We start from the raw sequence: 27,408 nt of genomic DNA, 5'->3' as shown, positions 1-27,408 counted from the left end.
ACTGAGGTAGAGTTTTCGACCCGCCAGCTGACACAGCTGGCGGCTGCCGTTGGAACAGCGCTCGACCCTCGATTTGCCTCGCTGGATGGGCAGCTCAGTAAATTAGATGGGCTAATTGGCGGAACTGGTGAGCCGTACCGCGGAGGCGGAAAAGAGGGTGTATGACTTGGAGGACACATGGCAGCGTTGGGAACCCGAAATAACCGGCCTAAAAGATAAGCTGGCTCAGCAAGCAGAGAAGTTGGACAAACTAGAAAACAGGGCCAGGCGCAGCAATCTCAGGTTGGTGGGGCTGCCTGAAACCATACCGGATAAGAACTTGAGTTTCATACTAGAAGAATGGCTTGTGAAAGAATTTGCGCTGACAGTAGAGGCCCTTTCTGTATAGAAAGGGCCCACAGGATTGGGAGGCAGAAACAGAACAGCCAGTGCCCCAGGGTTGTCATCATCAAAATCCACAATTACATATATAAAGAAGAGATCCTACGAGGCTATCGCCTGAAAAGAGAGTATCTAGCTTATGCAGGCGACCAGGTTCGAATATTTCAGGATTACTCGACCAATGTCCAAGAGAAGAGGCGGAAATTCCATCCGATTTGCACAACACTGGTGGACAGGAAAATACGCTTTATGTTGCTGTATCTGGCTACTCTGAAAATACAACAAGAAGGGAAATGGACCTCCTTCACATCGGATCAACTGGCTTTACAGTTTTTGAATCGAGAAACGAAAGGATCCGAGGGCCCTACCTGATGTGGTGACACTGTTTCTGTCTAACAGAAATGGAGGATTCCGCAAATTTGCTGAATACGGGGGCCACTTTGGTTTGTAGACTTTGAGTTATGGAGGTTATGTACGGTATAGTAAGGGATGCTGAAGAATGAGGTGGGGGTCGGAGGGTCAGGTGGGGACCCCAGCACTTTGTGACTTTGCCTGGATGGGGGCAGCCCTGTCGAGGGTTGGGGGGGTTTAAGGGGGGTAGAGGAAGGGGGGCTGTGGTGGGGTTGTGGGAAGGGAGGGAGGTTGGTGGGGAATGTACCGAGTTTGGAGAATGAGGGGTGGGTTTGTCAAAGGAAAGAATACACTTGATTGTTTGGGTTGCTGCGTGCTGCGGTGGAACGTTGAGAGATTGTGACTCCTGGGTGGGGGCTGGGCACCCGGGGGCCTTAATAGTTTCAATGATCTTGACAGGTTACGAGGTGGAGTCTTGGGATCCGGGTTAAATGCAAACACCTAGATTAATTTCCTAGAACATATCTGGTATTGGGTCGCCTGTAAAACGAGCAAAAATTCTAAAAGCCTTGCAATGTCACAGGGTTTCTACTGCATGTCTACAAGAGACAAAATTGTCTGATACAGAACACCTAAAACTTAGACAGCGATGGGTGGGGGAATATTTTTTCTCTTCAGCACAAGGGGGAGGGAGGGGGGGGGGGAAAGGCATGCGTAATGGCGCAAGATAGCCATGGGCGGTATATATTGTTACACTTGAATATCATGGGTCAAGACATTTTTTTTTGCTTAATATATATGGGCTGAATGTATATGATCACTCCTTCTTTCAACACATAGTGCGTTTGGGCATCCAACATTCTTCCGCCCCCTGGCTCCTAATGGGAGATTTCAATCAGGTGATGGATGGCCAACAAGATAGGTCGGCTCCCTTGGCGGGGATGGCGATGGGTAGGGGCAGGGGCCTACAATATCTGTGTAAGGTGCTGAACCTGGTAGATCCTTGGCGCCTGGTCATAGTTCATCTGGAACATAAATTTAAGATAACAAAACGAAAATACCTGCAGACTCCCTCCCTGGCGTTTAGAGAGGAGATGGTGTCGACACTTGCCGCTTTAAACTCTAATACATGAACGTACTAAGAAACAGCTTTTTCACCACTCTTTCATCTTTCATAGATTTGGTAATAAGTCAGGGAAGCTACTGGCTAGAGTTACGAAGAATTGGGGTGGTAACAGATTTGTTTCTTCTCTAATGAAGCCGGACTGTACGAGAGAAGTTCAGTCAGCGGGAATCGTGCAGATTTTGAATGATTTTTATGCGTCTCTATATGAAAAGCCAGAAGCCCAGAGTGGACCTTCAATAGTGGATTACCTAGAGGACTTGGGCATACCGCGATTATCAGCAGAGGTGGTGAGTCAGTTGAATGCCCTCTTGAGAGCCAAAGAAATCCAGAGGGTGGTCAAGGCACTAAAAAGAGGTACCGCTCCAGGACCAGATGGATATACAACAGAATACTATAAAATACATGCTGCCCCAGATTTGTGGTGCCTTGAGCTCCTTTTTTGAAGCCTCAGTGACAGAGGGCATGTTTCCACGGAACACTAATGAAGCGTGGATTACACTCATACCAAAACCGGGTAGGCAGCCAGAACACCCGGAATCATATCGGCCAATCTCACTTATTAATGTAGACTTAAAGATACTGGCTAGGGTATTAGCAGAGCGGTTAGCCCCTTACATGGCCACCCTGGTGGGGGAGGGACAGGTGGGGTTTGTTAGAGGTAGACATTCATCTATCAATGTGCATAAAGTCTGTATGGCCATATAGCATTTTGGAGTTGCCTTTACTGTTGGTTAGTCTAGACGCTGAAAAAGCGTTTGATAAAGTAAATTGGGATTATCTTTTGGGGGGTTTGGAATATGTGGGCCTAAAAGGTTGGTTTGGACGTACAATCTCAGCCCTGTATTTCCGGCCAAGGGCCTCTCTAGTAGAATATGTTCATCTCCATTCCCTAAGAAATAAGATGGGAGAGTTGGAATATATTGCACTAAACGAAATATTGGATATAATAGGCATTACTGAGACCTGGTGGAAGGAGGATAACCAGTGGGACACTGTCATACCGGGGTACAAAGTATATCGTAGTGATAGGGTGGACCGGACTGGTGGAGGGGTAGCATTGTATATTAACGAGAGCCTTGACTCAGATAGATTACAAATTCAGCAGGACACAAATCACACCTTTGAATCATTGTGGGTTGAAATTCCATGTATAAAAGGGAAAAAAACAGTGATAGGAGTGTACTACCGTCCACCTTGCCAGGATGAGCAGGTAGGCACAGAAATGATAAAAGAAATCAGAGATGCGAACAAAATGGGCAATGTGATAATAATGGGTGACTTCAATTATCCAAATATAGACTGGGTAAATGTAACATCGGGACACGCTACAGAGATACAATTCCTTGATGAAATCAAGGACAGCTTTATGGAGCAACTGGTGCAGGAGCCGACGAGAGAAGGAAAAATTCTAGACTTGGTCCTTAGTGGAGCGCATGATATGGTGAGGGACGTTATGGTACTTGGGCCGCTTGATAACAGTGACCATAATATGATCAGTTTTGATATCGACCTTGAAGTAACTGTACACAGAAAGTCAAATACGTTAGTGTTTAACTTTAAAAAAGGAGACTATGATAAAATGAGAAGAACGGTAAAAAAAACACTTAGGGGGGCAACTGAGAGAGTAAAAACTGTACAACAGGCGTGGACGCTGTTCAAAAATACCATCCTGGAGGCCCATGCCATACATATTCCGCGAATTAGAAAAGAAAGATGGAACTCCAAAAGACAGCCGGCCTGGTTGAAAAATGAGGTGAAGGAAGTTATTAGGGCTAAAAGAAACACCTTCAGAAAATGGAAGAAGGAACCGCCTGAAAATAACAAGAAGCAGCATAAGGAGTGTCAAATCAAATGCAAGGCACAGATAAAGAAGGCCAAGAGGGATTACGAAAAAAAGATAGCATTAGAGGCAAAAAAACATAGTAAAAATTTTTTTCGGTACATTAAAAGCAGGAAGCCGGCAAAAGAATCGGTTGGGCCACCGGAATACCGAGGGTAAAAGGGGCGATCAAGGAAGACAAAGACGTAGCGGAGAGACTGAATGAATTCTTTGCTTCGGTCTTCACCGAGGAAGATTTGGGTGGGATACTGGTGTCGGAAATGGTATTTCAAGCGGACGGAGTCGGAGAAACTTACTGACTACACGGTAAACCTGGAGGACGTAATGGGGCAGTTCGGCAAACTGAAGAGTAGCAAATCTCCTGGACCAGATGGTATTCATCCTAGAGTACTGATAGAACTGAAAAATGAGCTTGCAGAGCTACTGCTAGTGATATGCAACTTATCCTTAAAATCGAGCGTGGTACCGGAAGATTGGAGGGTGGCCAATGTAACGCCGATTTTTAAAAAAGGCTCCAGGGGAGATCCGGAAAATTATAGACCGGTGAGTCTGACGTCGGTGCCGGGGAAAATGGTAGAGGCTATTATTAAAAACAAAATTACAGAGCACATCCGAGGACATGGATTACTGAGACCGAGTCAGCACGGCTTTTGTGTGGGGAAATCTTGCCTGACCAATTTACTTCAATTCTTTGAAGGAGTAAACAAACATGTGGACAAAGGGGAGCCGGTTGATACTGTGTATCTGGATTTTCAAAAGGCGTTTGACAAGGTACCTCATGAAAGGCTACAGAGGAAATTGGAGGGTCATGGGATAGGAGGAAATGTGCTATTGTGGATTAAAAACTGGTTGAAGGATAGGAAACAGAGAGTGGGGTTAAATGGGCAGTATTCACAATGGAGAAGGGTAGTTAGTGGGGTTCCTCAGGGGTCTGTGCTAGGACCGCTGCTTTTTAATATATTTATAAATGATTTAGAGATGGGAGTAACTAGCGAGGTAATTAAATTTGCTGATGACACAAAGTTATTCAAAGTCGTTAACTCGCGACAGGATTGTGAAAAATTACAAGAGGACCTTACGAGACTGGGAGACTGGGCGGCTAAATGGCAGATGACGTTTAATGTGAGCACGTGCAAGGTGATGCATGTGGGAAAAAAGAACCCGAATTATAGCTACGTCATGCAAGGTTCCACGTTAGGAGTTACGGACCAAGAAAGGGATCTGGGTGTCGTCGTCGATAACACACTGAAACCTTCTGCTCAGTGTGCTGCTGCGGCTAGGCAAGCGAATAGAATGTTGGGTATTATTAGGAAAGGTATGGAAAACAGGTGTGAGGATGTTATAATGCCGTTGTATCGCCCCATGGTGCGACCGCACCTTGAGTATTGTGTTCAATTCTGGTCGCCGCATCTCAAGAAAGATATAGTAGAATTGGAAAAGGTGCAGCGAAGGGCGACTAAAATGATAGCGGGGATGGGACGACTTCCCTATGAAGAAAGACTAAGGAGGCTAGGGCTATTCAGCTTGGAGAAGAGACGGCTGAGGGGAGACATGATAGAGGTATATAAAATAATGAGTGGAGTGGAACAGGTGGATGTGAAGCGTCTGTTCACGCTTTCCAAAAATACTAGGACTAGGGGGCATGCGATTAAACTACAGTGTAGTAAATTTAAAACAAATCAGAGAAAATTTGTCTTCACCCAACACGTAATTAAACTCTGGAATTCGTTGCCGGAGAAAGTGGTGAAGGCGGTTAGCTTAGCAGAGTTTAAAAAGGGGTTGGACGGTTTCCTAAAGAACAAGTCCATAAACCGCTACTAAACGGACTTGGAAAAATCCAAAATTCCAGGAATAACATGTATAGAATGTTTGTACGTTTGGGAAGCTTGCCAGGTGCCCTTGGCCTGGATTGGCCGCTGTCGTGGACAGGATGCTGGGCTCAATGGACCCTTGGTCTTTTCCCAGTATGGCATTACTTATGTACTTATGTACCATATAAATAGCCTTTTTTTTTTTGTCCACCAAAAAACTCCCAAAACACTCTAGAAGGCTGGAAGATCCGGACCGGACCAGCATATCTTCTGGAACATAGGAAACGGTAAGTCATCAGTTCCCAGCACCCGCCAGGTTTAACCACCGGGGTCGAGGTGTCTGTAAGCAAGGAACCTGGGCACAACCGTGACAGCAGGAGCCCTCGAGGCAGGTGGAGACCCACTCGATGGTTCACTGCTGCCAGCATGTGATGGTCTCTGGACAGCCATTACCTGTGCTCCCAAGGTCAATGCACTCTCTGGTGCCGACATCGACACCGCCGACCTCGGTACCGCTGTCGACGCCGAAGTACTGGGCAAAGCTCCAAACAGGCGTTCCCGTTGAGCTTCTCTCGACGCTTGTGACCGTTTTTTAAGGCGGAGACACAACTTACATGCGTCTGGGCGATAGTCGGGCCCAAGGCACTGGATACACCATGCGTGAGGGTCGGTGCCTGAGATTGCCCGGTTGCACCGAGTGCACTTCTTGAAGCCACTGGTGAGCCTCGATGTCATCGACTGAAAAACAGCGGCGGCGAAATAAAAATTTGCGATGGTGCCAAAGGAAAGGCACAAAAAAAGGGAGAAAACCCGTACGGGCGGCCAAAATGGCCGCACACAACGACGAAAGGAAACTTGAGGGCAAAACTAAAGAAACTAAGGGAAAAACTTCCCGAGCACAAACGGAGAAGAAAAACGAAGGTGATTCTTTTCTGGGGCACAGAACTGCCGTAAACAGCTGCTCTTGACTGCAGAAAAAAGAAGACTGAAGCGGGACTCTCGTGCGACGGGCGGGAAGATGGCCCCCGCGCACCCGAAGGCTTTAAGCAACTTTTGTTGCTAGGAAGATTTTCCGGACCTGGGGCTGCCGTGGACATCACCCATATGTAAGAAAAAGCAGCCTGCTTGTCCTCTGAGAAATACTTTTCCACTGATTATTAATGTTCTTTAATGTGGAAGCTATGACTAATGGTGTTTCATTGTTTAAAATAACCTTAAATTGAATCTGCCACAAAACAGGGAGCCAATGAAGATTATTAAAAACATAGGCGTGATATAGTCATAATTAGAATGTCCTGATACAAAATCTGTTGCATGATAAGCAGCAAACGTCTATATACTCGGCTGCATTTTCCTCCACTGCCACTGTGCTTCTGACTGCTTATTTGAAGTGCATGGTTGAAGAGATTCCTGTACACTTTAAATCAGCAATCAGACTCGGGACAACCATTCACCTCCACCACTACCTCTTCTTTTCCACGCACAACTGCAGTTGGGGATGGAGGAAGAGAGGTGATACAGGACAGTCACTATCTGTCAGATCTACCTTTTGTTCTCTGTGCAGAATTCTGTGCAAATTCTGCACTGCATACTTGAGAAATCACAAAAGGCTACATACCTGTGTACCTGCCAGCTAATGACATGACAGATCCTTCTTCTCCTGGGCGACGATGGTAAACCAGCTCCCCTCCAAGAGCCAAGCTGGGTGTGATACTCTGCAGATAGTGCGTCACCAAGATACCTGGAAACACAGAATAGAAAGGACACATGAACAGAGTACTGCTCCACTAGTAACAAAACAGAGTGACACTCCACAGAAAACTAAAACACCGAACTATCAGGAAAAAGTATGCTCCAAATAAATGTGTTTTTTTTTTTTTGGGGGGGGGGGGGGGGGGGGGGGGGGGGTCATTTCTCCTAACAATGTTGACTCTAAAGAAAGGGAAGGAAATGGCCCTTTTGTGACCTTTCATAACCTGGAATATAGGGTTTATTGCTGTTTGAAGACTGAGCCTACCATTTTCTAAACTAGCTGTTTATAAAATTTACTTATAAGCCTAATGCTTGTCATGTTTTATCTAAATTTTCCACTGAATCCCTCTGCATCCCTTCAATAAGAGACTTGTTTCATTTATAGGTCATTTTATGTGTTTAACAAGACTAAGTATAGGGGTAAAGAGATGAGTTTCTGTTTGGTATGCATTTATGGATTACTCAGTCACAAAAATTATGGGAATTTTCCACATTTTGATATTCCTGCCCTTTTGTGTTTTCATGATCTGGAATACAGAAGAATTGCCTACCTGCTTTGGAGGCACAGCGGGGTAAGGGTGGGGGGTGTGATGCCACAGGGTGATATGATCCAACATCACCAGCTCAGATTGTATGCAACGAAGAAATGTTCAAGACCCTGTGGGCCCTCTTGAGGCGGGGCTCTTCACAGTACCAACAGATACGCTCTCACCTCAGTCCATAACACTATTTAAATCCCAATACTGAGGGGAAGAGGGCAGGCTTGTGTGGCTATATTCCCTTCTTGTCCACAGGTAAGTAATTCTGTTTACTCTGAGGATGACATCCCACAGATGACGCCACAGAACTAGATAATTCTAGAGCTGAGGAACTTTAGTCTCGTACGATCCTGCGAGATTGCAAGTGGAAGGAACTAAGCATTCTTTATTACAGATTGTCTAAACACACTGCATCTGAAGGAAACAAGAGTTCAAGCTATAGTGTTTGGTGAAGGTATGGGCTGATGTCTATGTTGGGTTTTACAAAAGTTTATGATGGGAAGTAATCTGAGACTGATCATAGTGGTGGATTTCACTTGAAGATTGTGAACTATGATTCAACCAGGCCTTAAAGTGATTACAAAGTTTGTTTCGTTACTGACAAGTCTGGGCTGTCTTCTAGAATCCGAACAATGCATCCAGATGTCCTGGATTGCCCCCAAATAATAAAGGAGGGCTCTCTTGCAGTCAAGTATACGTAGGGTGGTTTCCTTCAGGCGGAGTAGGCCTTGGGGAAGAGGACCAGAAGGACGGACTATAGCCTGATTTTGGTAAAAGCTGTGATGCATTCAGAGAACTACTTTTTTGAAGAAATAAGCATAGGAGAGGTGCAGCACAAGGTTAGAAAAGAGAAACTGGCTAGATCCATGTCAATCTGGATTCAGACCTGGTTATGGTACAGAAACAGTCCTTGTATCCCTACTAGATGATCTTCACAGAAACCAAGACAAGGGATTCGCCTCGATTAGTATTGCTTGATTTCTGTGCAGCTTTTGACACCGTGGATCATGATATCATGCTAGCACGACAGTGACAGGTATCAATGGAACAGTACTTGCCTGGTTCAGATCCTACCTATCAGACAGGCAACAATCCATAATGTTTGGCAGCAACTCATCCCCACCATGGACACTGATCTGCGGGGTACCACAAGGATCAATACTGTCACCTATTCTGTTCAATATCTACCTCAAACCACTAGCTGAGCTGATTCGGTCAATAGATACTCAGTTCCACATCTATGCGGATGATGTGCAACTACTCATACCCATTGAACCTGACTTACCTATAGCCTTGAATAAACTGATTACCTGTCTAACATCAATTCAAGAATGGGCTAAACACAACAAACTCTGCCTGAACCCAAGTAAAACCGAGCTTCTCTGGGTCCCTAACACAAGTGGATACATACCTGACATCAAAATCCCTTTTGGGAAGTATGAACTTCCCCTCCAATCACAAGTCAGAAACCTTGGAATACAGTTAGATTACTAACTACATTTCTAAAGCTGTTTCCCCAAATCCAAGCAACCTTCAAGAGCTGCTTCTACTATTTGTGACAGTAAGCTGCCTCTCTCCTTACATCATAGTAACATAGTAGATGACGGCAGAAAAAGACCTGCACGGTCCATCCAGTCTGCACAACAAGATAAACTCACATGTGCTACTTTTTGTGTAAAACTGACCTTGATTTGTTTCTGCCATTTTCAGGGCACAGAGCGTACAAGTCTGCCCAGCACTAGCCCCGCCTCCCACCACCGGCTCTGCCACCCAATCTCGGCTAAGCTTCCCCTACAGTGTTAGTATAACATGAAGAAAGAAATCCCTAAAACATTCAAAGTAATGAATCCATACAATTCAACATACTATAACACATTGTAAAGCAATAATCAGTCAATAGAACATCCAGTTCAACAGGGATGTATAGATCATGAAAATGTGTGCTAGAACCAAAGCAGAAACAGTGGCCACAACTTGTCAAATTTCATCAGCTTACAGCGTTTTTGAGCAGTCAGCTAACACAAATAATAAGCTTCCCAAAGGGCATTTCTTACTTGAGAAGAGATAGGAAGGACCTTTGTACACTAACATTTAGCCCCCTCACCACAATACAAGGCAATAGCAATTTAACAATCTCTGGTGGCACTGATGTGTGTGGCAAATGGAAAAGAAAAAGACTAGGATTAGCCATTATGGAAAACACAAAAACATAGAGGGGCATAATCGAACGGCGCCGGCCAAATCGATGGCCAGCTCCGCAAAGGGGAGGCGCAAACCATATTTTCAAAATCCGGTTGGGGATGGCTAAATCGATCGCCGGGTTTACATGAGATGGCCGGCTTCGTTTTCCAGCCATAATGGAAACCAGGGCCGGCCATCTCAAACCCGGCGAAATGCAAGCCATTTGGTCGTGGGAGGAGCCAGTATTTCTAGTGCACTGGTCCCCCTGACATGCCAGGACACCAACCAGGCACCCTAGGGGGCACTTCTAAATACTAAAAAACAAAAACAAAAACAGGTGCCAGGAGTATAGCTCCCTTACCTTGTGTGCTGAGCCCCCCAATTCCCCCCCCCAAAAAAATCCACTCGCCACAACTCTACACCATTACCATAGCCCTAAGGGGTGAAGGGGGGCACCTAGAAGTGGGTACAGTGGGTTTTGGAGGACTCAATATTTATCACCACAACTGTAACAGGTAGGGGGGAGGATGGGCCTGGGTCCACCTGCCTGAAGTGCACTGCATCCACTAAATACTGCTCCAGGGACCTGCATACTGCTGTCAAGGAGCTGGGTGTGACATTTCAAGCTGGCATACAGGCTGGCAAAAAAATGTTTTGTTTTTTTTTTGGGTGGGAGGGGGTTGTTGACCACTGGGGGAGTAAGGGGAGGTGATCTCCGCTTCTCTCCGGTGGTCATCTGGTCAATTGGGGCACTTTTTTGAGACTTGGTCCTAAAAATAAATGGACCAAGTCCAGCCGGCTAAATGCTCATTCGAACCGACCACTTTTTTCCCCATTATAAGGCGAAGCCGGCCATCTTGTACCAACGATCCCGCCCCCATCCCGCCTTCACTACCCCAACACGCCCCTTGAAGGTTGGCCGGCGCCGCGACGAAAAAGCAGTTGGGGCCGGCCAAAATCGGCTTTCGATAATACCGATTTGGCCGGCGATCTCCCGATTTGTGTCAGAAGATCGCCGGCGATCACTTTCGAAAATGAGCTGGATAGTAACAAAGTAGATCATGGCAGAAAAAGATCTGCACTGTCCATCCAGGCTGCCCAACAAGATAAACTCATATGTGCTACTTTTTGTGTATACCTGACCTTGATTTGAATCTGCCATTTTCAGGGCACAGGCCATAGAAATCTGCCCAGCACAAGCTCCACCTCCCAACCACTAGCCCCGCCTCATTAGAAAACACTCTCACCCACTCCTTCCAAAAGTGGTAAACAAAAGCATATTCCCACCACATATGCACGTAGGTGCCCTCCTGCCCACAGTCTCTCCATCACTGACTCCTCCGAGATGGGAAAATTCGAGCCAATCGTGATGGGGACATATATCACCCATAAAGAGATTTTATCCAATTCTCCACCAAGCTCACAGAGATGGAGAGTTGAAAAGTATTCTGGAAGATATGTGACCAGTCCTGATTAGAGAGTAAAAGGCCTAAATCTCTACCCCATATCTCTACAAACTTGGTTATACAAGGCCCCGAGTTCTCCATTAAAGTATACAGATAGGATATCATTTTACCATGTCTTAGGTCAATATTAAGCAATTCCTCAAAGGGAGTTAGGGCTCCCGCTAGCCAGGATTTAAAAGTTTCCCTTGAAGCAAATGTCACAACCGTAGAATAAAAAAAAAAAAAAAAAAAAAAAGATGTAATTTTTTTCTTTGCGGGCTTTCAGATAATTAGCTAGGAGGTGTCCTGCTTTATTACCTTCATAGTAGTATGATGCATTGTTATTAAAAATATCTTTGCTAGCTTTACTACCTAATATTGTATTATATTTGAGTTTGGATGCCTTAAGCTCTTATAAGTGATACTAACAATATACCCATATTAGATGTATTAGTTCTAAAGATTTTATTTTATTTTCTAATTCCAATCATTTCATTATTTAATTCTTTATTTCTAGAGGCTGTAAATGTTATTATTTCCCCTCTTATAAACGCCTTAAAAGCATCCCAAAAATTATTCCAAGAAGTGTGATTTGGCGAGTTGAAGTGAAAATATTCTTACATTGCTTTTGATATATATTCTATGAAATTAGGATATATTTTTTGTAGCACATGATTTTTTTTTGTAGACACATTATGGTTAATCTCTGGATGTAGACTCATATACAGACGCTTTAGCAAGCATATGCTAGGTTATTTTGAATGTGACGTTTGATTTGCATGTATCAAAGATGATTCACAATTGACAGTTCTGTGAACTTGTTAGAGCATCATTGTATTATATATAGTTTACACATTTGTTGTTGGTAATATAATGATGATTCAATCATTTTGAAAGACCATTATTCACATCACTTATATATTGTATTGCACATTAGTCCATAATATATCAGTTTTCCTCATACATTTGCTTTCACTTCATTATTTATTTATTTTTTCATTACTATTTTGTCACTATCATTTTTTAAAAAGAATTTCCTTTTTTTATTTTTTATTATTTATAATTTTTTATTATTTTTACATATCCAGGGATATTCTATTTTATGCTGCTCATGCTGGTTTTTTATGAAGAAGGTTCCTTATATCCTTGCTTTGACATATAATTTGATAGTATTTTACATTTATTTGTTTGGCATTTTTTATTATTATTTTTTTCATTTTTAATTTTTTTTAATTATTCTGATTTTCTGAGCCGTTGTTTTACTATTCCTAAATATTTGAGATAATTATGGGTGCTCTATTTATTTGTTCCTTTTCCAGCCGATCTTATTTAAGAAAGATACAGACTAGGTAGGTGTCCTCAATTTTTGTTTTTTTCTAATGGTTTTGTTGTTTTTTTAATAATGTTTTCTAATGGGTTTATTTTATTAATCAATTTTTATGTTTGTGCTCTTCTTTTACTGGTATTTTGGAATATATATGTAGTACATAAGTTCTTATCCTGTTGGTTTTTGACAGATTTATATATTTAATGCATATTCTTATATATTTTTATATTATATTTTCAAATATTAATTTGATGTCTAATGTTATTTTAGAGGTTCACTGTATATATTGTATGCATATGTATTTTTATATTATCAAAATTTTCTCTGATATATTGTCCTATGTTATTTTATGACATTTTCAAATAGAAATTTTTTAATGTTTTTGAATTAAAAAAAGAACTCAGTGTTTATAATTCACGTCTATGTTTTACACGTACAGTATAATTCATGTTTTATATTTTATATATATATTTTATGTAATTTTATGTTTTATAATTTCATATGTTTCTAATTTTATATGTTTGTTATTTTATAGCCCCTGACGCAGCCCTATTGTTGGGCGAAATACGGCCTGTGTCAGGCATTTGTTTCATACACGGTATCCTCAATAAAGTCTTTTTGGATATTATACTGATCTGCTGGTTTGTTTTCCACGTTGGATTTTGCAGATCGTTTGCCTTGTTGTTTTCTGGGCATCTCTAATTGGCTGACAGATTGCATTTCTTTCACTTATGCCCAAGTCGGTAATGTTAGAGCCATGGTTGCGTTGGTCTTCAATCCACACATTCACATCTCACTATTGCCTTGAGCAAGATACTCAGTGCTATAGTCGTTTTGGACAGACAGTTGTGCAGAATTTGTTTGGGGTCTAGAATCCAACTCCACCCTCCTAGGTCCATTTTGTTTTGTTCAAGGCTGCACTCTCACAGTTTTTTATTAATTAACATTTTGAACTTGCTGTTGCGAGATTCTATTGTCCTGCTGCTGTTTTGGTGAGTCTGGTAGCTAGGGATTCCCACATGTGAGAATCAACTGGCCTGCTCATCCTCAGAGAAAGTGAAGATACTTACCCTGTAGCAGGCCTTCTCAAAGGACAAGAAGGCCCATCTTTTCTCAAGTGGGTAATGGTCCGGATTTTGTGACAAGCATAAGAAGAGCTTTGTAGAGCATGAGACACACTCCACCGTGCATGTTTGAATGCCTTCCCGCCCACTGCATGAGCACAGTCACCTCAGTTGCTTTTTACTATGGTGAGGAGAGGATGTACTTTTTTTTCACAGTCTCCACTTTGCTCTGGCCAAGAACCTGTGTGCCTCCAGCATGTTTTTCTTCACTTTTTTGGTGGTCTTTCTGTTCGCGGAACATTGTTTTTCCCTCCCTATTTTTTTCGAGTGCCTCATCCCTTTTCCTGGCACCATCACTTCTTTTATGTTTCAACTTTTTTATTGATGACAATTTGAAGAAACATATCCAACAATATGAGTGTACAGAACTTCAAATATCAAATGTACACAATAAAAACATCATATTAAGGCAGTCATCAAACTTTTAACAATTTTTTCCATCCACCCCTACCCTCTCTTTTTATATTTCAACGTTTATTAACTTTTCAACAGTTTTTATTGATGACATTGCAACACAATACATTCAAAAGCATATATTCATATCGTTTAGCTAGTGACTTATCTTCCTTGTAAATATGCTTACCATCCGTCAGCAACTTTTATATGTATAACTCTTCCACCCCCCCTCTCCATATGGTTATAAACCTGGTCCATTAAATGCTTAGTTGCTCTTTAATACTAAATCTGTATACCTTACTCAATCTTATACCACCAATTACCCTTCCCCCCCCTTCTTCAACTCAACAACTATCTGACCTTTCGAAAATTCTTGAAGGCTTTTCGTTTCAATAAATTCCTTCACCAGATGCTGAAATCAGTTATAGCCAAGATCTTTCTCCACACCGCTACTTTTTCAAGAATGTTCCTTTACCTCTTACAGTTTTCAGAACATGTATTATACATTAACTTGTACTGCTTATTACTTATGTAAGCCACATAGAGCTGAATAATTATATTAGGGATAATGTGGGATACAAGTATCAAATATATAATATAAATAAATAAATAAAATATAAAAACAAAGACTTAACGCCCCCCCCCCCCAAAAAAAAAAAAAAAACAAAAAAAAAAAACAACAACCCAGAAAAGGCCCCAAACACACACCCAAGCAAAATCATAGCCCCTACTCACCGTATGCTTGCATAAACAAATACGTTTTCAGCTGTTTATTAAGACTTATACTATCTTTAACCAGTAGTAGCAGTACAGGCAATTTATTCCATTCAATTGGACCAGCTATTGAAAATGCAAACTCTAGTTTCTGCCAAAGCGAAGATACTTACCTACAGCAGATATTCTCCAAGGACAGCAGAACATTAATTCTCACATGTGGGTGACGTCATCCATGGTCCCAGTGTGGAACGCTTTTACAGCATACTTTCTCTTTTAAGAGCTTGCAGCAGCACTCCCACCACACATGCACAAGTGGTTTCCGCCCGCAGCTATACAACTCCATGGGGAAGAGGGAGGGTATGTGAGAATAAACGGCCTACGGTCCTCGGAGAAAGCAAAGACACTTACAGGTATTATCAGAGGACAGCAGGCCTTATGTTCTCACAAGTGGTTAACACAGGCCGTGTTGCCCGGTCTGGATCTTATGACAAGCATAAGTGCTTTGTGGAGCACCACCGCGCAAACACGGTCACCTCAGTTGAGTACAATAGCAAAAAAGTAAAAATAAAGGAGACAACTCCAAGGGAAAATGGAAGGGATTGTAAGAATATAAGGCCTGCTGTCCTCGGAGAATACCTACTACAGGTAAGTATCTTCGCTTTCTCCAAGGACAAGCAAGCCTATCTATTCTCTCAAGTGGGGAATACCTAGCATCTAGGCTCACCCAAAACAACAAACATTGGTCAACTGGGCCTAGAATGGCAAAGACATTAACACAGATAAACCTGAAACTATACACAATCTGAGTGTGCAGACTGGTACAGAATAAAATGGGCCTAGGAGGGTGGAGTTGGATTCTAGACCTCAAACAGATTCTGCAACACTATCTGCCCCGAACACGATATAGTGGAATTAGAAAAGGTACAGAGAAGGGCGACAAAAATTATAAAGGAGATGGGACAACTTCCCTATGAGGAAAGGCTGAAGTGTCTAGGGCTCATCAGCTTGGAGAAAAGGCGGCTGAGGGGAGATATGATAGAGGTCTATAAAATAATGAGTGGAGTGGAACGGGTAGATGTGAAGCATCTGTTTACGTTTTCCAAAAATACTAGGACTAGGGGCATGCGATGAAGCTACAATGTAGTAAATTTAAAACGAATCGGAGAAAATGTTTCTTCACTCAACGTGTAATTGAACTCTGGAATTCGTTGTCAGAGAATGTGGTACAGACGGTTAGCTTAGCAGAGTTTAAAAAAGGTTTGGACGGTTTCCTAAAGGAAAAGTCCATAGACCATTATTAAATGGACTTGGGGAAAATCCACTATTTCTGGGATAAGCAGTATAAAATGTTTTGTAATTTTTTGGGATCTTGCTAGGTATTTGTGACCTGGATTGGCCACTGTTGGAAATAGGATGCTGGGCTTGATGGAGCTTTGGTCTTTCCCAGTATGGCAATACTTATGTATTTATGAACCATCTGTCGCGTCAGGTATCCTGCTCAAGGCAGTAGTGTGACGTGATAGTAACATAGTAACATTTAATGTGAGGACTGAAGACCATGTCACAGCCTTGCAAATTTCTTCAATGGATGCTGACCTCTACGCAGTGATGGTAATCACTAATTGCGCCAAGGTGAACCCTTACGGAGTTGGTCTTGAGAACAGACTGAAAGGTATTCAATCAAGGTCTGTGTAGGGTATGCAAGGGGATCTAGGGCCTTGCTCTCACACCATATGGCAAACCTCCTCCATTTGAAAGAATAGCACCTCTTACTGGAGTCTTTCCTGGAAGCCAGCAAGACTTGGGAGACACCTTCCGAAAGACCCAAGGAAGCAAATTCTAGGCTCTCAACATCCAATCTGTGAGAGCCACAGAATGGAGGTTGTGATGTAGAAGAGACCCCTCATTCTACGTGATGAGGGTCGGAAAACACTCCAATCTCAATGGTTCTTTGGAGGATAACTTCAGAAGTAGAAGGAACTATATCTGCCGTGGCCATTACAACGCAATCAGAATCACAGTTCCATGGTCTTGAGTTTCAACAAAGTTTTCCCCACTAGAGGTATGGGAGGATAAGCATACAGAAGACCTGTTCCCCAATTGAGGAGGAAGGCATCTGACGCTAGTCTGTCATGAGCCTGATGTCTGGAACAGAACTGAGGGACCTTGTGGTTGACTTGAGTGGCAAAGAGATCCACCGAGGGGGTGTCCCATGCTCAGAAGATCTTATGGGCAATACTCATATTGAGAGACCACTCGGGTGGTTGCATTATCCTGCTCAGTCTGTCGGCCAGGGTGTTGTTTTTGCCCGCCAGATAAGTGGCTTGAAGAACATACCATGCTGGAGAGCCTAATGCCACATCCGGATGGTCTCCTGACAGAGAAGACGTGATCCAGTGCCCCCTTGCTTGTTGGTGTAATTCATGGCAACCTGACTGTCTGTCCGGATAAGCACACTTTGATGAGATAACCAATCTCTGAAAGCCTTTAGAGCATTCCAGATTGCCCGGGTGGACCAAACACTCCGGGTGAGAAAACCCATCTACATGAGCCCCACCCCAGCCCCGGAAAGATGCACCCGTCGTCAGCACCTTTTGTGGCTGAGTAATTTGGAATAGAAGTCCCAGAGTCAAATTGGATCAAATGGTCTACCACCAAAGGGAGAATACAATCTCTTGGCACCCTGTGGCTTGAAACCGAGAGGCCAGAGTCCATTGGGCTGATCTCATCTGAAGACATGTCATGGGTGTAACGTACACTGTGCAAGTCATGTGGCCTAACAATCTCACCATCTGCTGAACTGTGACTTGCTTCCAGGGTTTGAATCTCTCAGCAGGTGTGACAAGAGTGTCCGCTCTCACTTTCCGTGTTGACCAGGGATCCTATGAACTCCAAATCATTGGGCTAGGCAAAGATTGGACTTGGGGTAGATTAAAACGAATCCTAGTAGCTGAAGCACCCGAACTGTCCTCCGCATGGACTCCTGAGCACTGTCCTCTGAGGTGCTCTTTACCAGCTAATGATCAAGATATGTAAACACAAGACTCCCAATCTGTGCAGCAATGCTGCAACTACTGCTAGACATTTGGTGAACTTCTCTCAGACTAGGAATTTGTTCAGGGCCCTTAGGTCTAGGATGGGACGCATCCCCCATTTTCTTCTGCTCAAGAAAGTGCCTGAAATAGAATCCCCGCCCTTCCTCCCCTGGTGGAAAGGGCTCGACTGCATGGAACTTCAGAAGGGCTGGGTTCCACTAAAAGTACCTGCATGTGCTGAGAGAGCTGAATGAGCGAGCTCTCAGTGGGGAATTTGGAGAATTCTGATACCTACTTAGGGCATATCAGAGACGGACTATCTGAAGAGCCCACCAGTCCGAGGTGATAAGGGGCCACCTTTCTTGAAAAGATTTCAGCCTCCCCCTAACCGGCAAGTTGCCCCGGACAGACACTTTACTGCGGCTATGCTCTTCTGGAGCCAGTCTAAAGCTTGTCTCTTGCTTTGCCTGGGGAGCAGAAGGGGTCTTAGGCGCAAGCTCTTGATGTGAACGAGCGCGCTGGGGCCGAGCCAAGGGTTGTACCTACGTCTTTGATAGCAATAAGAACTTCTCCTAGCCAAAAGTCCTTCTAGCTGAGGAGGTAGATGCAGAAAGCGCCCGGCGGGAGAGAGAACAGATGGTATCCATATGATTGATTTGGTCTGCAACCTCCTCAACCTTCTATCCAAAAAGGTTATCCCCCTGGCATGGGTTATCCGAGAACAACTGCTGAACACAATGTTCCAAGTCAGAAACATGACACTTCTGACGTGGCATCCAGGATCTCTGCCCAGAGTATAGCAATGCGCATACTCTCATAGCTGCGTAAGTGCCCCTGGCCAAGTACTTCTGCTGCTTAGCCAACTGGTGAAGTGACTCAGCCTGCTCCATAGGAAGCATCTCAGCCAGGACCATCAACCTGCCCACCAAATTTCACAAGCACACGCTCGTGAAGAACTGGTAGGATTGTATTCGAGAGATGAGCATTGAGGCCTGGAACATCTTTCTCCCAAAAGAATCCAGGGTTCTAGCTTTTCTACCTGGGGGCACAGAGGCATAGCCCCTGGAACTCCTGGCTCTTTTGAGAGCACATTCCACCACCATGTGAGGCAACTGAGGCTTATCAAATCCAGGTGTGCTGTGGATTCAGTACATGGAATTGATGATCTTGGGAAGTACTGGGACTGACCGAGGGGACTCCCAATTCCTTACGAAGACTTCATGGAATATCTAGTGGAGAGGAACAGCCACAGCCTCTCTAGGAGGGGACATGCAGTCCAGGACCTCAAGTATCTTAGCCATGGGCTCATCCTCCATAAAGGAAATGGAATGGCATCAGCCATTTCCTTTACAAAAGATGGAAATGAAAGGTTCTCTGGGGAAGACTTTCTCCTTTCATGTGGAGGAGAGGGTTCAGAGAGTATCCCATAGGACTCATCTGAGGAAAAGTACCTGGGATCTTCCTCTGACTCCCATGAGCGCTCCACATCTGTGTCACACAAAACCTCTCTATGAGAGTGTTGATACCAAGGCTGCCTCGATGCAGAGGAACCATGTCCTCGAGAATGGCGTCGAGGAGTTGGTTCCCATCTTGACGCCAGCAAAGTTTCCTCCACCGACGTCAAAGGGGTCCCGGCTTGGGTGGCAGTCGATACAGGGGCTGCATGCAGTACCAGTGTTGGAGGCTGCACAACAGGTGGAGGGCCATGCAAGGCCGCAACGGGAGACAGGGTAGGAGCAAGAATCCCTAGTGCCGATGCACACCGTAGCATAAGGACATCAAACAGCTCAGGAAGCGAGGTCCGGATGCACTCATCGAGGGCAGACATCGGAAAAAGCTGGGGCTCCGGTTGAAAGACAGTTTGCAGGACTGTCAAAGGTTGATACCGGAGCCGGCTGGTGGCTACTGGTAGAAGAGCACATCGGTACCTCCTGTATGGAGAGAGAGCAGTCCTCCCAATACCGACATTTCTCAGGTGCTCAATCCCTCGACACCCCAGAACTCCTGGCACCATGTGTCGAGGGGGATCAATGACAATGCTTCTTGGCCTTAGCCCTAAGCTTGTCACCCGAGGCTCCTGTGTGCCTATGAGGACATCAAATCCTCACGTTGCCTCGGGGTTGGGTCCAACAATGGACGGTCCCCGGGAGCTCTTAACAGCAGGCCTCGAGACAGGTGGAGACCCACTCGATGCGCCATTGTTCCTAGTGTCTGCAGGTCTCGCATCAGCCATGCTTACCGATGCTCCCGATGTTGGTGCGATGCTGAGTCTCTAACCTAGATGTTAACGCAGAGGAACCGGACTTTGTTCCAAAAAGTTTCTTGCGTTGAGCCTCTCTGGAAAGTTGGGTCCTTTTCTTCATATGAAGACAAAGGTTGCAGTTTGCAGAGCTATGGTCAGGCCCTAAACACTGCAGACACCAAGAATGGGTGTCTGTTCTAAAGATTGTCCGACTGCACCGGGTACAGCGCTTGAAGCCACTGGGAACTTTAGTGGATGGGAAAACTGTCGGCTAAATTAAAAGAAGTGATGGTCTTCCGGTGGGGGCATGGAGTGGTGAAGACGCAAGAACGCACTGCTACGGGGCGCCTCTATAAATCAGCGCTAGTAGAATTGTGTACCCATCCAAACTTGAAATAAAATTCAGCGGAGATACGCTGTGCATGCTCGACGGCTTGTGGCAACTGAGAAGACACGGATGGCAGCGAAAACAGGCTGTAAAGACCCCAAAGACAAAAACCGAGCCGCGGAAAACAAAATGGCGGACAGGGCATCGCCGTCGACTAGCTCATTGTGGGCCGCTGAGATCACAGAAGAGGTGAAGGCGGCAGTAGAACAAGCGGTGGGAGCTAAGCTGCAGCTCATACTGGACAAACTTGAAGGGCTGACTGAGAAACATACACAGTTGTTCAACGAACTTCAAGTGGTGCAGCAGAGGATCGGGCAGGCAGATGAGGATATTCAAAAAGTCTCAGAAGAACAACCTAGAATGCAGACGCACCTTGCGGAGGTGGAGGCAAAGCTCGACGATCTTGAAAATCGACCGAGAAGGAATAATCTACGCCTCGTGGGGCTGCCTGAAACCTTGCCTGAGCAGAATCTTTGTGTATTTCTGGAAAAATGGCTACCGGAGGCGCTTGACAACGCGGAGCTGGCGACAGCGTTGCGGGTGGAAAGAGCGCACAGACTTGGGCAGAGAAAGGAGGACACAGGAAGATCCAGAGTTATGATTTTTAAGATATAGAACTATGCCCACAAAATGCTTATATTACAGGAGCTACGCGCAGGCAAACAGCTCGAGTATAAAGGAAAGAAAATCCTATGCTTTCAAGATTATTCCACTGCAGTGTCTGCAGCGCGAAAAGGATTTGCACCATTGTGCACCAAACCTTTTGGGCTCAAGTATAAATTCAGTCTCCTTTACCCAGCCAAACTCAAACTGATGGAAAATGGGCAAGCAGTTTATTTTGAGAAAGTGGAAGATGCAACTACATATGTAGATCGAATGCTGGCCACAGGACGTGAAGGCTGAGATTAAACAGGATAGCTGATGAAGGGTGAAGAATCTTTTCGGGAACCGTAAGTTGCAGCTATGTTTGAGTTGCAGGATTAAAGTTATAAAAGTTAAAAGTTGCAGTAGAGTTTGCCTGACATATATGATTGGAGTGGATGGAGAGTTAACGGCTAAGGAGCTGCTACTTCAAGGACTGATGTCACCTGCTGCTGTTTGTTTATTGAAAGTTCGGGGTTGGCCTAGTCGTTGGAGGGTGCCGGGCCATTTGGTATAGTAGAGTGACAATAAAAGGCACCAGAGTGGAGAGCTTTGGACATAAATGATGTGGACATGGAATGTCTAGAAATATATAGGGGACTGCACCTAGTTCTCAGAAGACTGGTGAGCAGAGCGATACATGAAAAAGACAGATGGGTAACGAACAGACACTACTTAAAGAGGCGCCCGAGCCTTGGAAAAACAGGAAATTATGCCTAGTGGCATGAAGGGATGGCAAGAGGGGCACACAGAATTTATTTATTTATTTGTAGCATTTGTATCCCACATTTTCCCACAGATTTGCAGGCTCAATGTGGCTTACATTTGCCATAATGGCGGTTGCCATTTCCGAGTGGCCTAGTGGTTAGGGTGGTGGACTTTGGTCCTGGGGAACTGAGGAACTGAGTTTCATTCCCACTTCAGGCATAGGCAGCTCCTTGTGACTTTGGGCAAGTCACTTAACCCTCCATTGCCCCATGTAAGCCGCATTGAGCCTTCCATGAGTGGGAAAGCGCGGGGTACAAATGAAACAAAACAAAACAATTACATTAAGGTGTATACGTACATGATAAAGAGGATTGCAAAAGAATACAAAAGAAGAGTACAACCGGCATTTCATTACGTTGCATACATACTTGATAAAGAAGGGTATATTGTGGTAGTGTGTATTGGTTTCTGCGTGATAGATAGGATTGTAATATACATTAGATCATCGGCTGTAGAGAAGCCATATTCAACATAGGGTTAAAGTGAAAGAGGTTAGTTAGTCATGTGATACGAGTTCGATTTTTCTAGATCATGTGTAGTTTTATTATTTAGTGTTGAGGATGAATGTTAATGGTATGCTTTCTTGAATAGATCAGTTTTCAGTAGCCTTCTGAAGATAGTTAAGTCTTGCGTTGTTTTTATGGCCTTTGGTAGTGCGTTCCAAAGCTGCGTGCAAACGTAGGAGAAACTGGTTGCGTATGTGGATTTATATTTTAATCCCTTACAGTTGGGATAGTGGAGATTGAGGAATGAGCGTGCTGATCTTTTTGCATTCCTAGTAGGCAAGTCTATAAGATCTGACATATAGGCCGGTGCTTCCCCATGAACGATTTTGTGGACCAGGGTGCAAACTTTGAACGCAATGCGTTCTTTTAATGGGAGCCAGTGCAGTTTTTCTCTTAGGGGTTTGGCGCTTTCATAACTCGTTTTCCCGAATATGAGTCTGGCTGCTGTATTTTGAGCGGTTTGAAGCTTCTTGATGATTTGTTCTTTGCATCTGGCATAGATGGCATTACAATAGTTTAGATGGCTTAGCACCATTGATTGTACTAGGCTTCGGAATACTTCCCTTGGGAAGAAAGGTTTGATCCTTTTAAGTTTCCACATTGAGTAGAACATTTTCTTTGCTGTATTTTTCGTATGTTCTTCAAATGTGAGATTTCAGTCAATTGTGACTCCCCAAATTTTCAGTTTGTCTGATACCAGAAGGGTGTAGTCTGGGGTGTTTATTGTATTGGGTTTGTGTTATATTGTGATGATAAGATGAGACATTGAGTCTTTTCTGCGTTTAGCTTTAGTTGGAATGCGTCCGCCCATGAGTTCATTATTTGTAGGCTGTGTTCAATTTCATTTATGTCTTGTTTGAATCATGGGTAGTCCAAATAATGCTGGCACCAGTGGTACAAGGGGCTGAGAGGGTGGAGCTGGGATACTCTCTTGGTGAAAATAAATGACAGCAGCTGGTGGGATACCGCAGGGCAGAGAGAGGAGTGACATGACAACATTGCAGATAATGACATGGAATGTAGGGGGTATACACTCACCGGTCAAGCGACAAAAGATATTGAAAACACTAAATGATAAAAAAGCTGAAAACATGGTGGGTGGGAGAACTATATGATGCTCCAGCGGTAGGAAAAAAGGGAGGTGTAGTGATTCTAATAAGAAAAAACATTAATGTGGAGGTTAAGAAGGTGGTGGCAGATGTGGGGGGAGGTATGTCCTAGCATCAGTGATAGTGGAACATCAACCACTACTGCTTTGCAATATTTATGCTTCAAATAATCATGATAGGCAAATCTTTGCACAAATCATTCAAAAAATATACGTAATGGGAGACATACCTGTGGTGATGGGAGGTGATATGAACGATGTCATGGACCAAGCGTGGGATAGATCTAAACCCACGGGGAAGGAATTAGCAAGAAAGGAAAAGAGTATTACTAGGGTATGTGACGCTCTGGAGCTGGTGGATGTGTGGAGGACGCTGCATCCTGTAGATAAAGATTACACCCACCTATCCAGAGCTCACCAAACAATGTCTAGAATTGACTATATATTGATTTCACGGGAATTAATGACAAAGGTGGAGGAGGCCCAGATAGGCCCCATTATGATATCAGATCATGCTTGGGTGAGGCTACAACTGTGGATAGGTGAGGGGAGAATACAATTTGGGGCTTGGCGTTTTCCAACTCATTTGTACCGGGATGCCCAGTTCCTGCCTTTCCTGCTGGAGAAGTGGAAAGAGTATAGTAAGCATAATGAACAACATAGGGCAGACTCAGTCCTTTTCTGGGAGATGGCAAAGGCGGTCCTCAGGGGGGACATCAAACATATAAATGGCAAGAGGCATACTCACTCGCAAATGCGCAGTAGAGACCCTCTCTGTCCCGGCCCCGCGTCAATACGTGATGACGGGGGCGTGACAGATGGAACCTGCGCACCTGCGAGTGAGGGAACCACCGTCACCACCGCTCCCCCCCCCAGGGTTGCCCCTACCGCTCCCCCCACCCACCTGGAGTCGCCGCCGCCACCACCCACCCTCCACCCGGCCCGGGTACCTGGCTTCACTATTCAAACCGCTGGAACGCAGCACACAGCTCATCTGAGCTGCCGTTGGCCTTCCTTACCTGCCTGTGTCCCGCCCTCGCCGACGTTACGTCACACGAGGGCGGAACACACGCAGAGAAGAAGGAAGACTGACGGCAGCTCAGATGAGCTGTGTGCTGCGTTCCGGCGGTTTGAATAGTGAAGCCAGGTACCCGGCCCGGGTGGCGGAGGGGACTTCGGGGGGGGGGGGGGGGGGGGGAGGGGCGGCGGCCTATCCGGGGGGGGGGGGGCTTTCAACCCCCCCTTCCTTTACTAGCCCGTTTTTACGGGCTCAACGGCTAGTCATCTCATATCTGGCCCATAAAAAGAGGGCTAGGGACGGGGAGGTGATCAGATTGGAAAGGCAAGTGGTGGTCCTGCGGAAGAAATATGGCCAAAAACATGATCTAGGAATTCGCAGACAGCTGTTAGAAACACAACAGACCCTAAATGAAATATTACAAGAGAGGACACAGAAATCGACCTCATACTATAAATATCAACTTTATAGGTTTGCCAATAAGAGCGGGAGGTTGTTGGCTAGATTAGCACACAGGAGGCTTAGTTCCAAGAAAATACTAACCATGGAGAACAGCACGAGAGGGAGAGTACATAAGTACATAAGTAATGCCATACTGGGAAAAGACCAAGGGTCCATCGAGCCCAGCATCCTGTCCACGACAGCGGCCAATCCAGGCCAAGGGCACCTGGCAAGCTTCCCAAACGTACAAACATTCTATACATGTTATTCCTGGAATTGTGGATTTTTCCCAAGTCCATTTAGTAGCGGTTTATGGACTTGTCCTTTAGGAAACCGTCCAACCCCTTTTTAAACTCTGCTAAGCTAACCGCCTTCACCACTTTCTCCAGCAACGAATTCCAGAGTTTAATTATACGTTGGGTGAAGAAAACTTTTCTCCGATTTGTTTTAAATTTACTACACTGTAGTTTCATCGCATGCCCTCTAGTCCTAGTATTTTTGGAAAGCGTGAACAGACGCTTCACATCCACCTGTTCCATTCCACTCATTATTTTATATACCTCTATCATGTCTCCCCTCAGCCGGACGAGGGTATAGTTAATATATTACAAGAGTTTTTTTGGACATTTGTATATGCAACAGGAAGATCTGGTGCGACCTAGTGGGGCCTACCTCCAAAGTGTGGACCTACCACAGTTCTTGGTGGAAGAGGTGGAAGTGTTGAATGCAACAATTGCTGAAGAGGAGGTGGAATTAGTAATTAAATGGAGTAAGCTAGGCAAGGCACCAGGGCCGGACGGCCTCAGGAATGAATTTTACAAAATCTTAAATACAGAGATAAGCCCTCTGCTTGCAACAGTGTTTAATGTAGTCAGGGCCGTGCCTAGGGTCTCTGGCGCCCCCCTGCAGACTATCAGTTGGCAGCGGCGGCGGCCCCCCCCCCCCATGAAAATGATCGCTCACCACTTGCCACACTGACAGGAATTGTCAGCAATATTCTTAGAAACAGATTGCTATACATTGCAAAATAAGATAGCAGATGTAAATTCTCAAGGTGGACATATTCCAAACACTAAAATGAAAATAAAATGATTTTTTTCTACCTTTGTTGTCTGGTGACTTTCTTTTTCTGATCATGCTGGCCCAGTATCTGATTCTGCTGCTATCTGTCCTCTTAACTCCGTTTCCAGGGCTTCCTTTCCATTTATTTCTTTCCTTTCCTCCTTTCTTCTTCATTTCTGGTCCTCAGCTTCTGCCTATTTTCTTCATCCATGTGCAGTTTTTCTCCTCTCTTCCTTTTCCCTCATTTCATCTCCTTCATCTTTCTTCCCTCCCCTCTATGTCCAGCAATTTCTCCTCTCTCCCTGAGCCCTGCCCTCCCAATCCATGCCCATCCATGCTCCTCTGTCCCCTGCCCCCTCCATTCATCCCTTTCCAGCAATTCCCCTCTCTCCCTGAGCCCTGCCCTCCCACTCCATGCCCATCCATGCTCCTCTGTCCCCTGCCCCCTCCATTCATCCCTTTCCAGCAATTCCCCTCTCTCCCTGAGCCCTGCCCTCCCAATCCATGCCCATCCATGCTCCTCTGTCCCCTGCCCCCTCCATTCATCCCTTTCCAGCAATTCCCCTCTCTCCCTAAGCCCTGCCCTCCCAATCCATGCCCATCCATGCTCCTCTGTCCCCTGCCCCCTCCATTCATCCCTTTCCAGCAATTCCCCTCTCTCCCTGAGCCCTGCCCTCCCAATCCATGCCCATCCATGCTCCTCTGTCCCCTGCCCCCTCCATTCATCCCTTTCCAGCAATTCCCCTCTCTCCCTGAGTCCTGCCCTCCCAATCCATGCCCATCCATGCTCCTCTGTCCCCTGCCCCCTCCATTCATCCCTTTCCAGCAATTTCCCTCTCTCCCTTCCATGACCGCCCCCCCCTCGCATCCATGCTCTCGTCTCTCCCCTGCCCTCCCGCTCCCACTGTTCAATTCAACTGCCCGCCCTCTTCTCTCCCCCCCAACATCCCTTTTTTTTTTTCTTTTTAAATTTACCTCCATAGCGGTTCCGGCAGCGTCAGTGAAGGAGGCGGCGCTCCCGACGTCGCTAGCCTTCCCTTCGCTGTGTTCTGCCTTCTTCTGACATCATTTCCTTGACGTCAGAAGAAGGCGGAACACAGCGAAGGGAAGGCTAGCGACGTCGGGAGCGCCGCCTCCTTCACTGACGCTGCGCTGCCGGAACTGCTACGGAGGTACATTTAAAAAGAAAAAAAAAGAAAAGCGATGTT

The 27,408-nt window shown here is 45.1% G+C and overlaps 1 protein-coding gene across 4 annotated transcripts in view; it reads right to left on the bottom strand.

Annotated features, from left to right (window-relative positions):
* TOMM40 (translocase of outer mitochondrial membrane 40) overlaps positions 1-27,408 on the bottom strand; it is a 561,556-nt gene that overhangs the window by 92,058 nt on the left and 442,090 nt on the right. For all 4 annotated transcript variants that reach the window (XM_030211383.1, XM_030211382.1, XM_030211381.1 and 1 more), the window contains exon 7: positions 7,128-7,250. In XM_030211383.1, coding sequence (XP_030067243.1) covers positions 7,128-7,250 — 123 coding nt within the window. The remainder of the gene's footprint in view (positions 1-7,127; positions 7,251-27,408) is intronic.

This window comes from Microcaecilia unicolor, chromosome 8, assembly GCF_901765095.1.
Source record: "Microcaecilia unicolor chromosome 8, aMicUni1.1, whole genome shotgun sequence".
NCBI classification, from domain to species: domain Eukaryota; kingdom Metazoa; phylum Chordata; class Amphibia; order Gymnophiona; family Siphonopidae; genus Microcaecilia; species Microcaecilia unicolor.
This window is presented reverse-complemented; position numbering and strand designations above follow the sequence as displayed.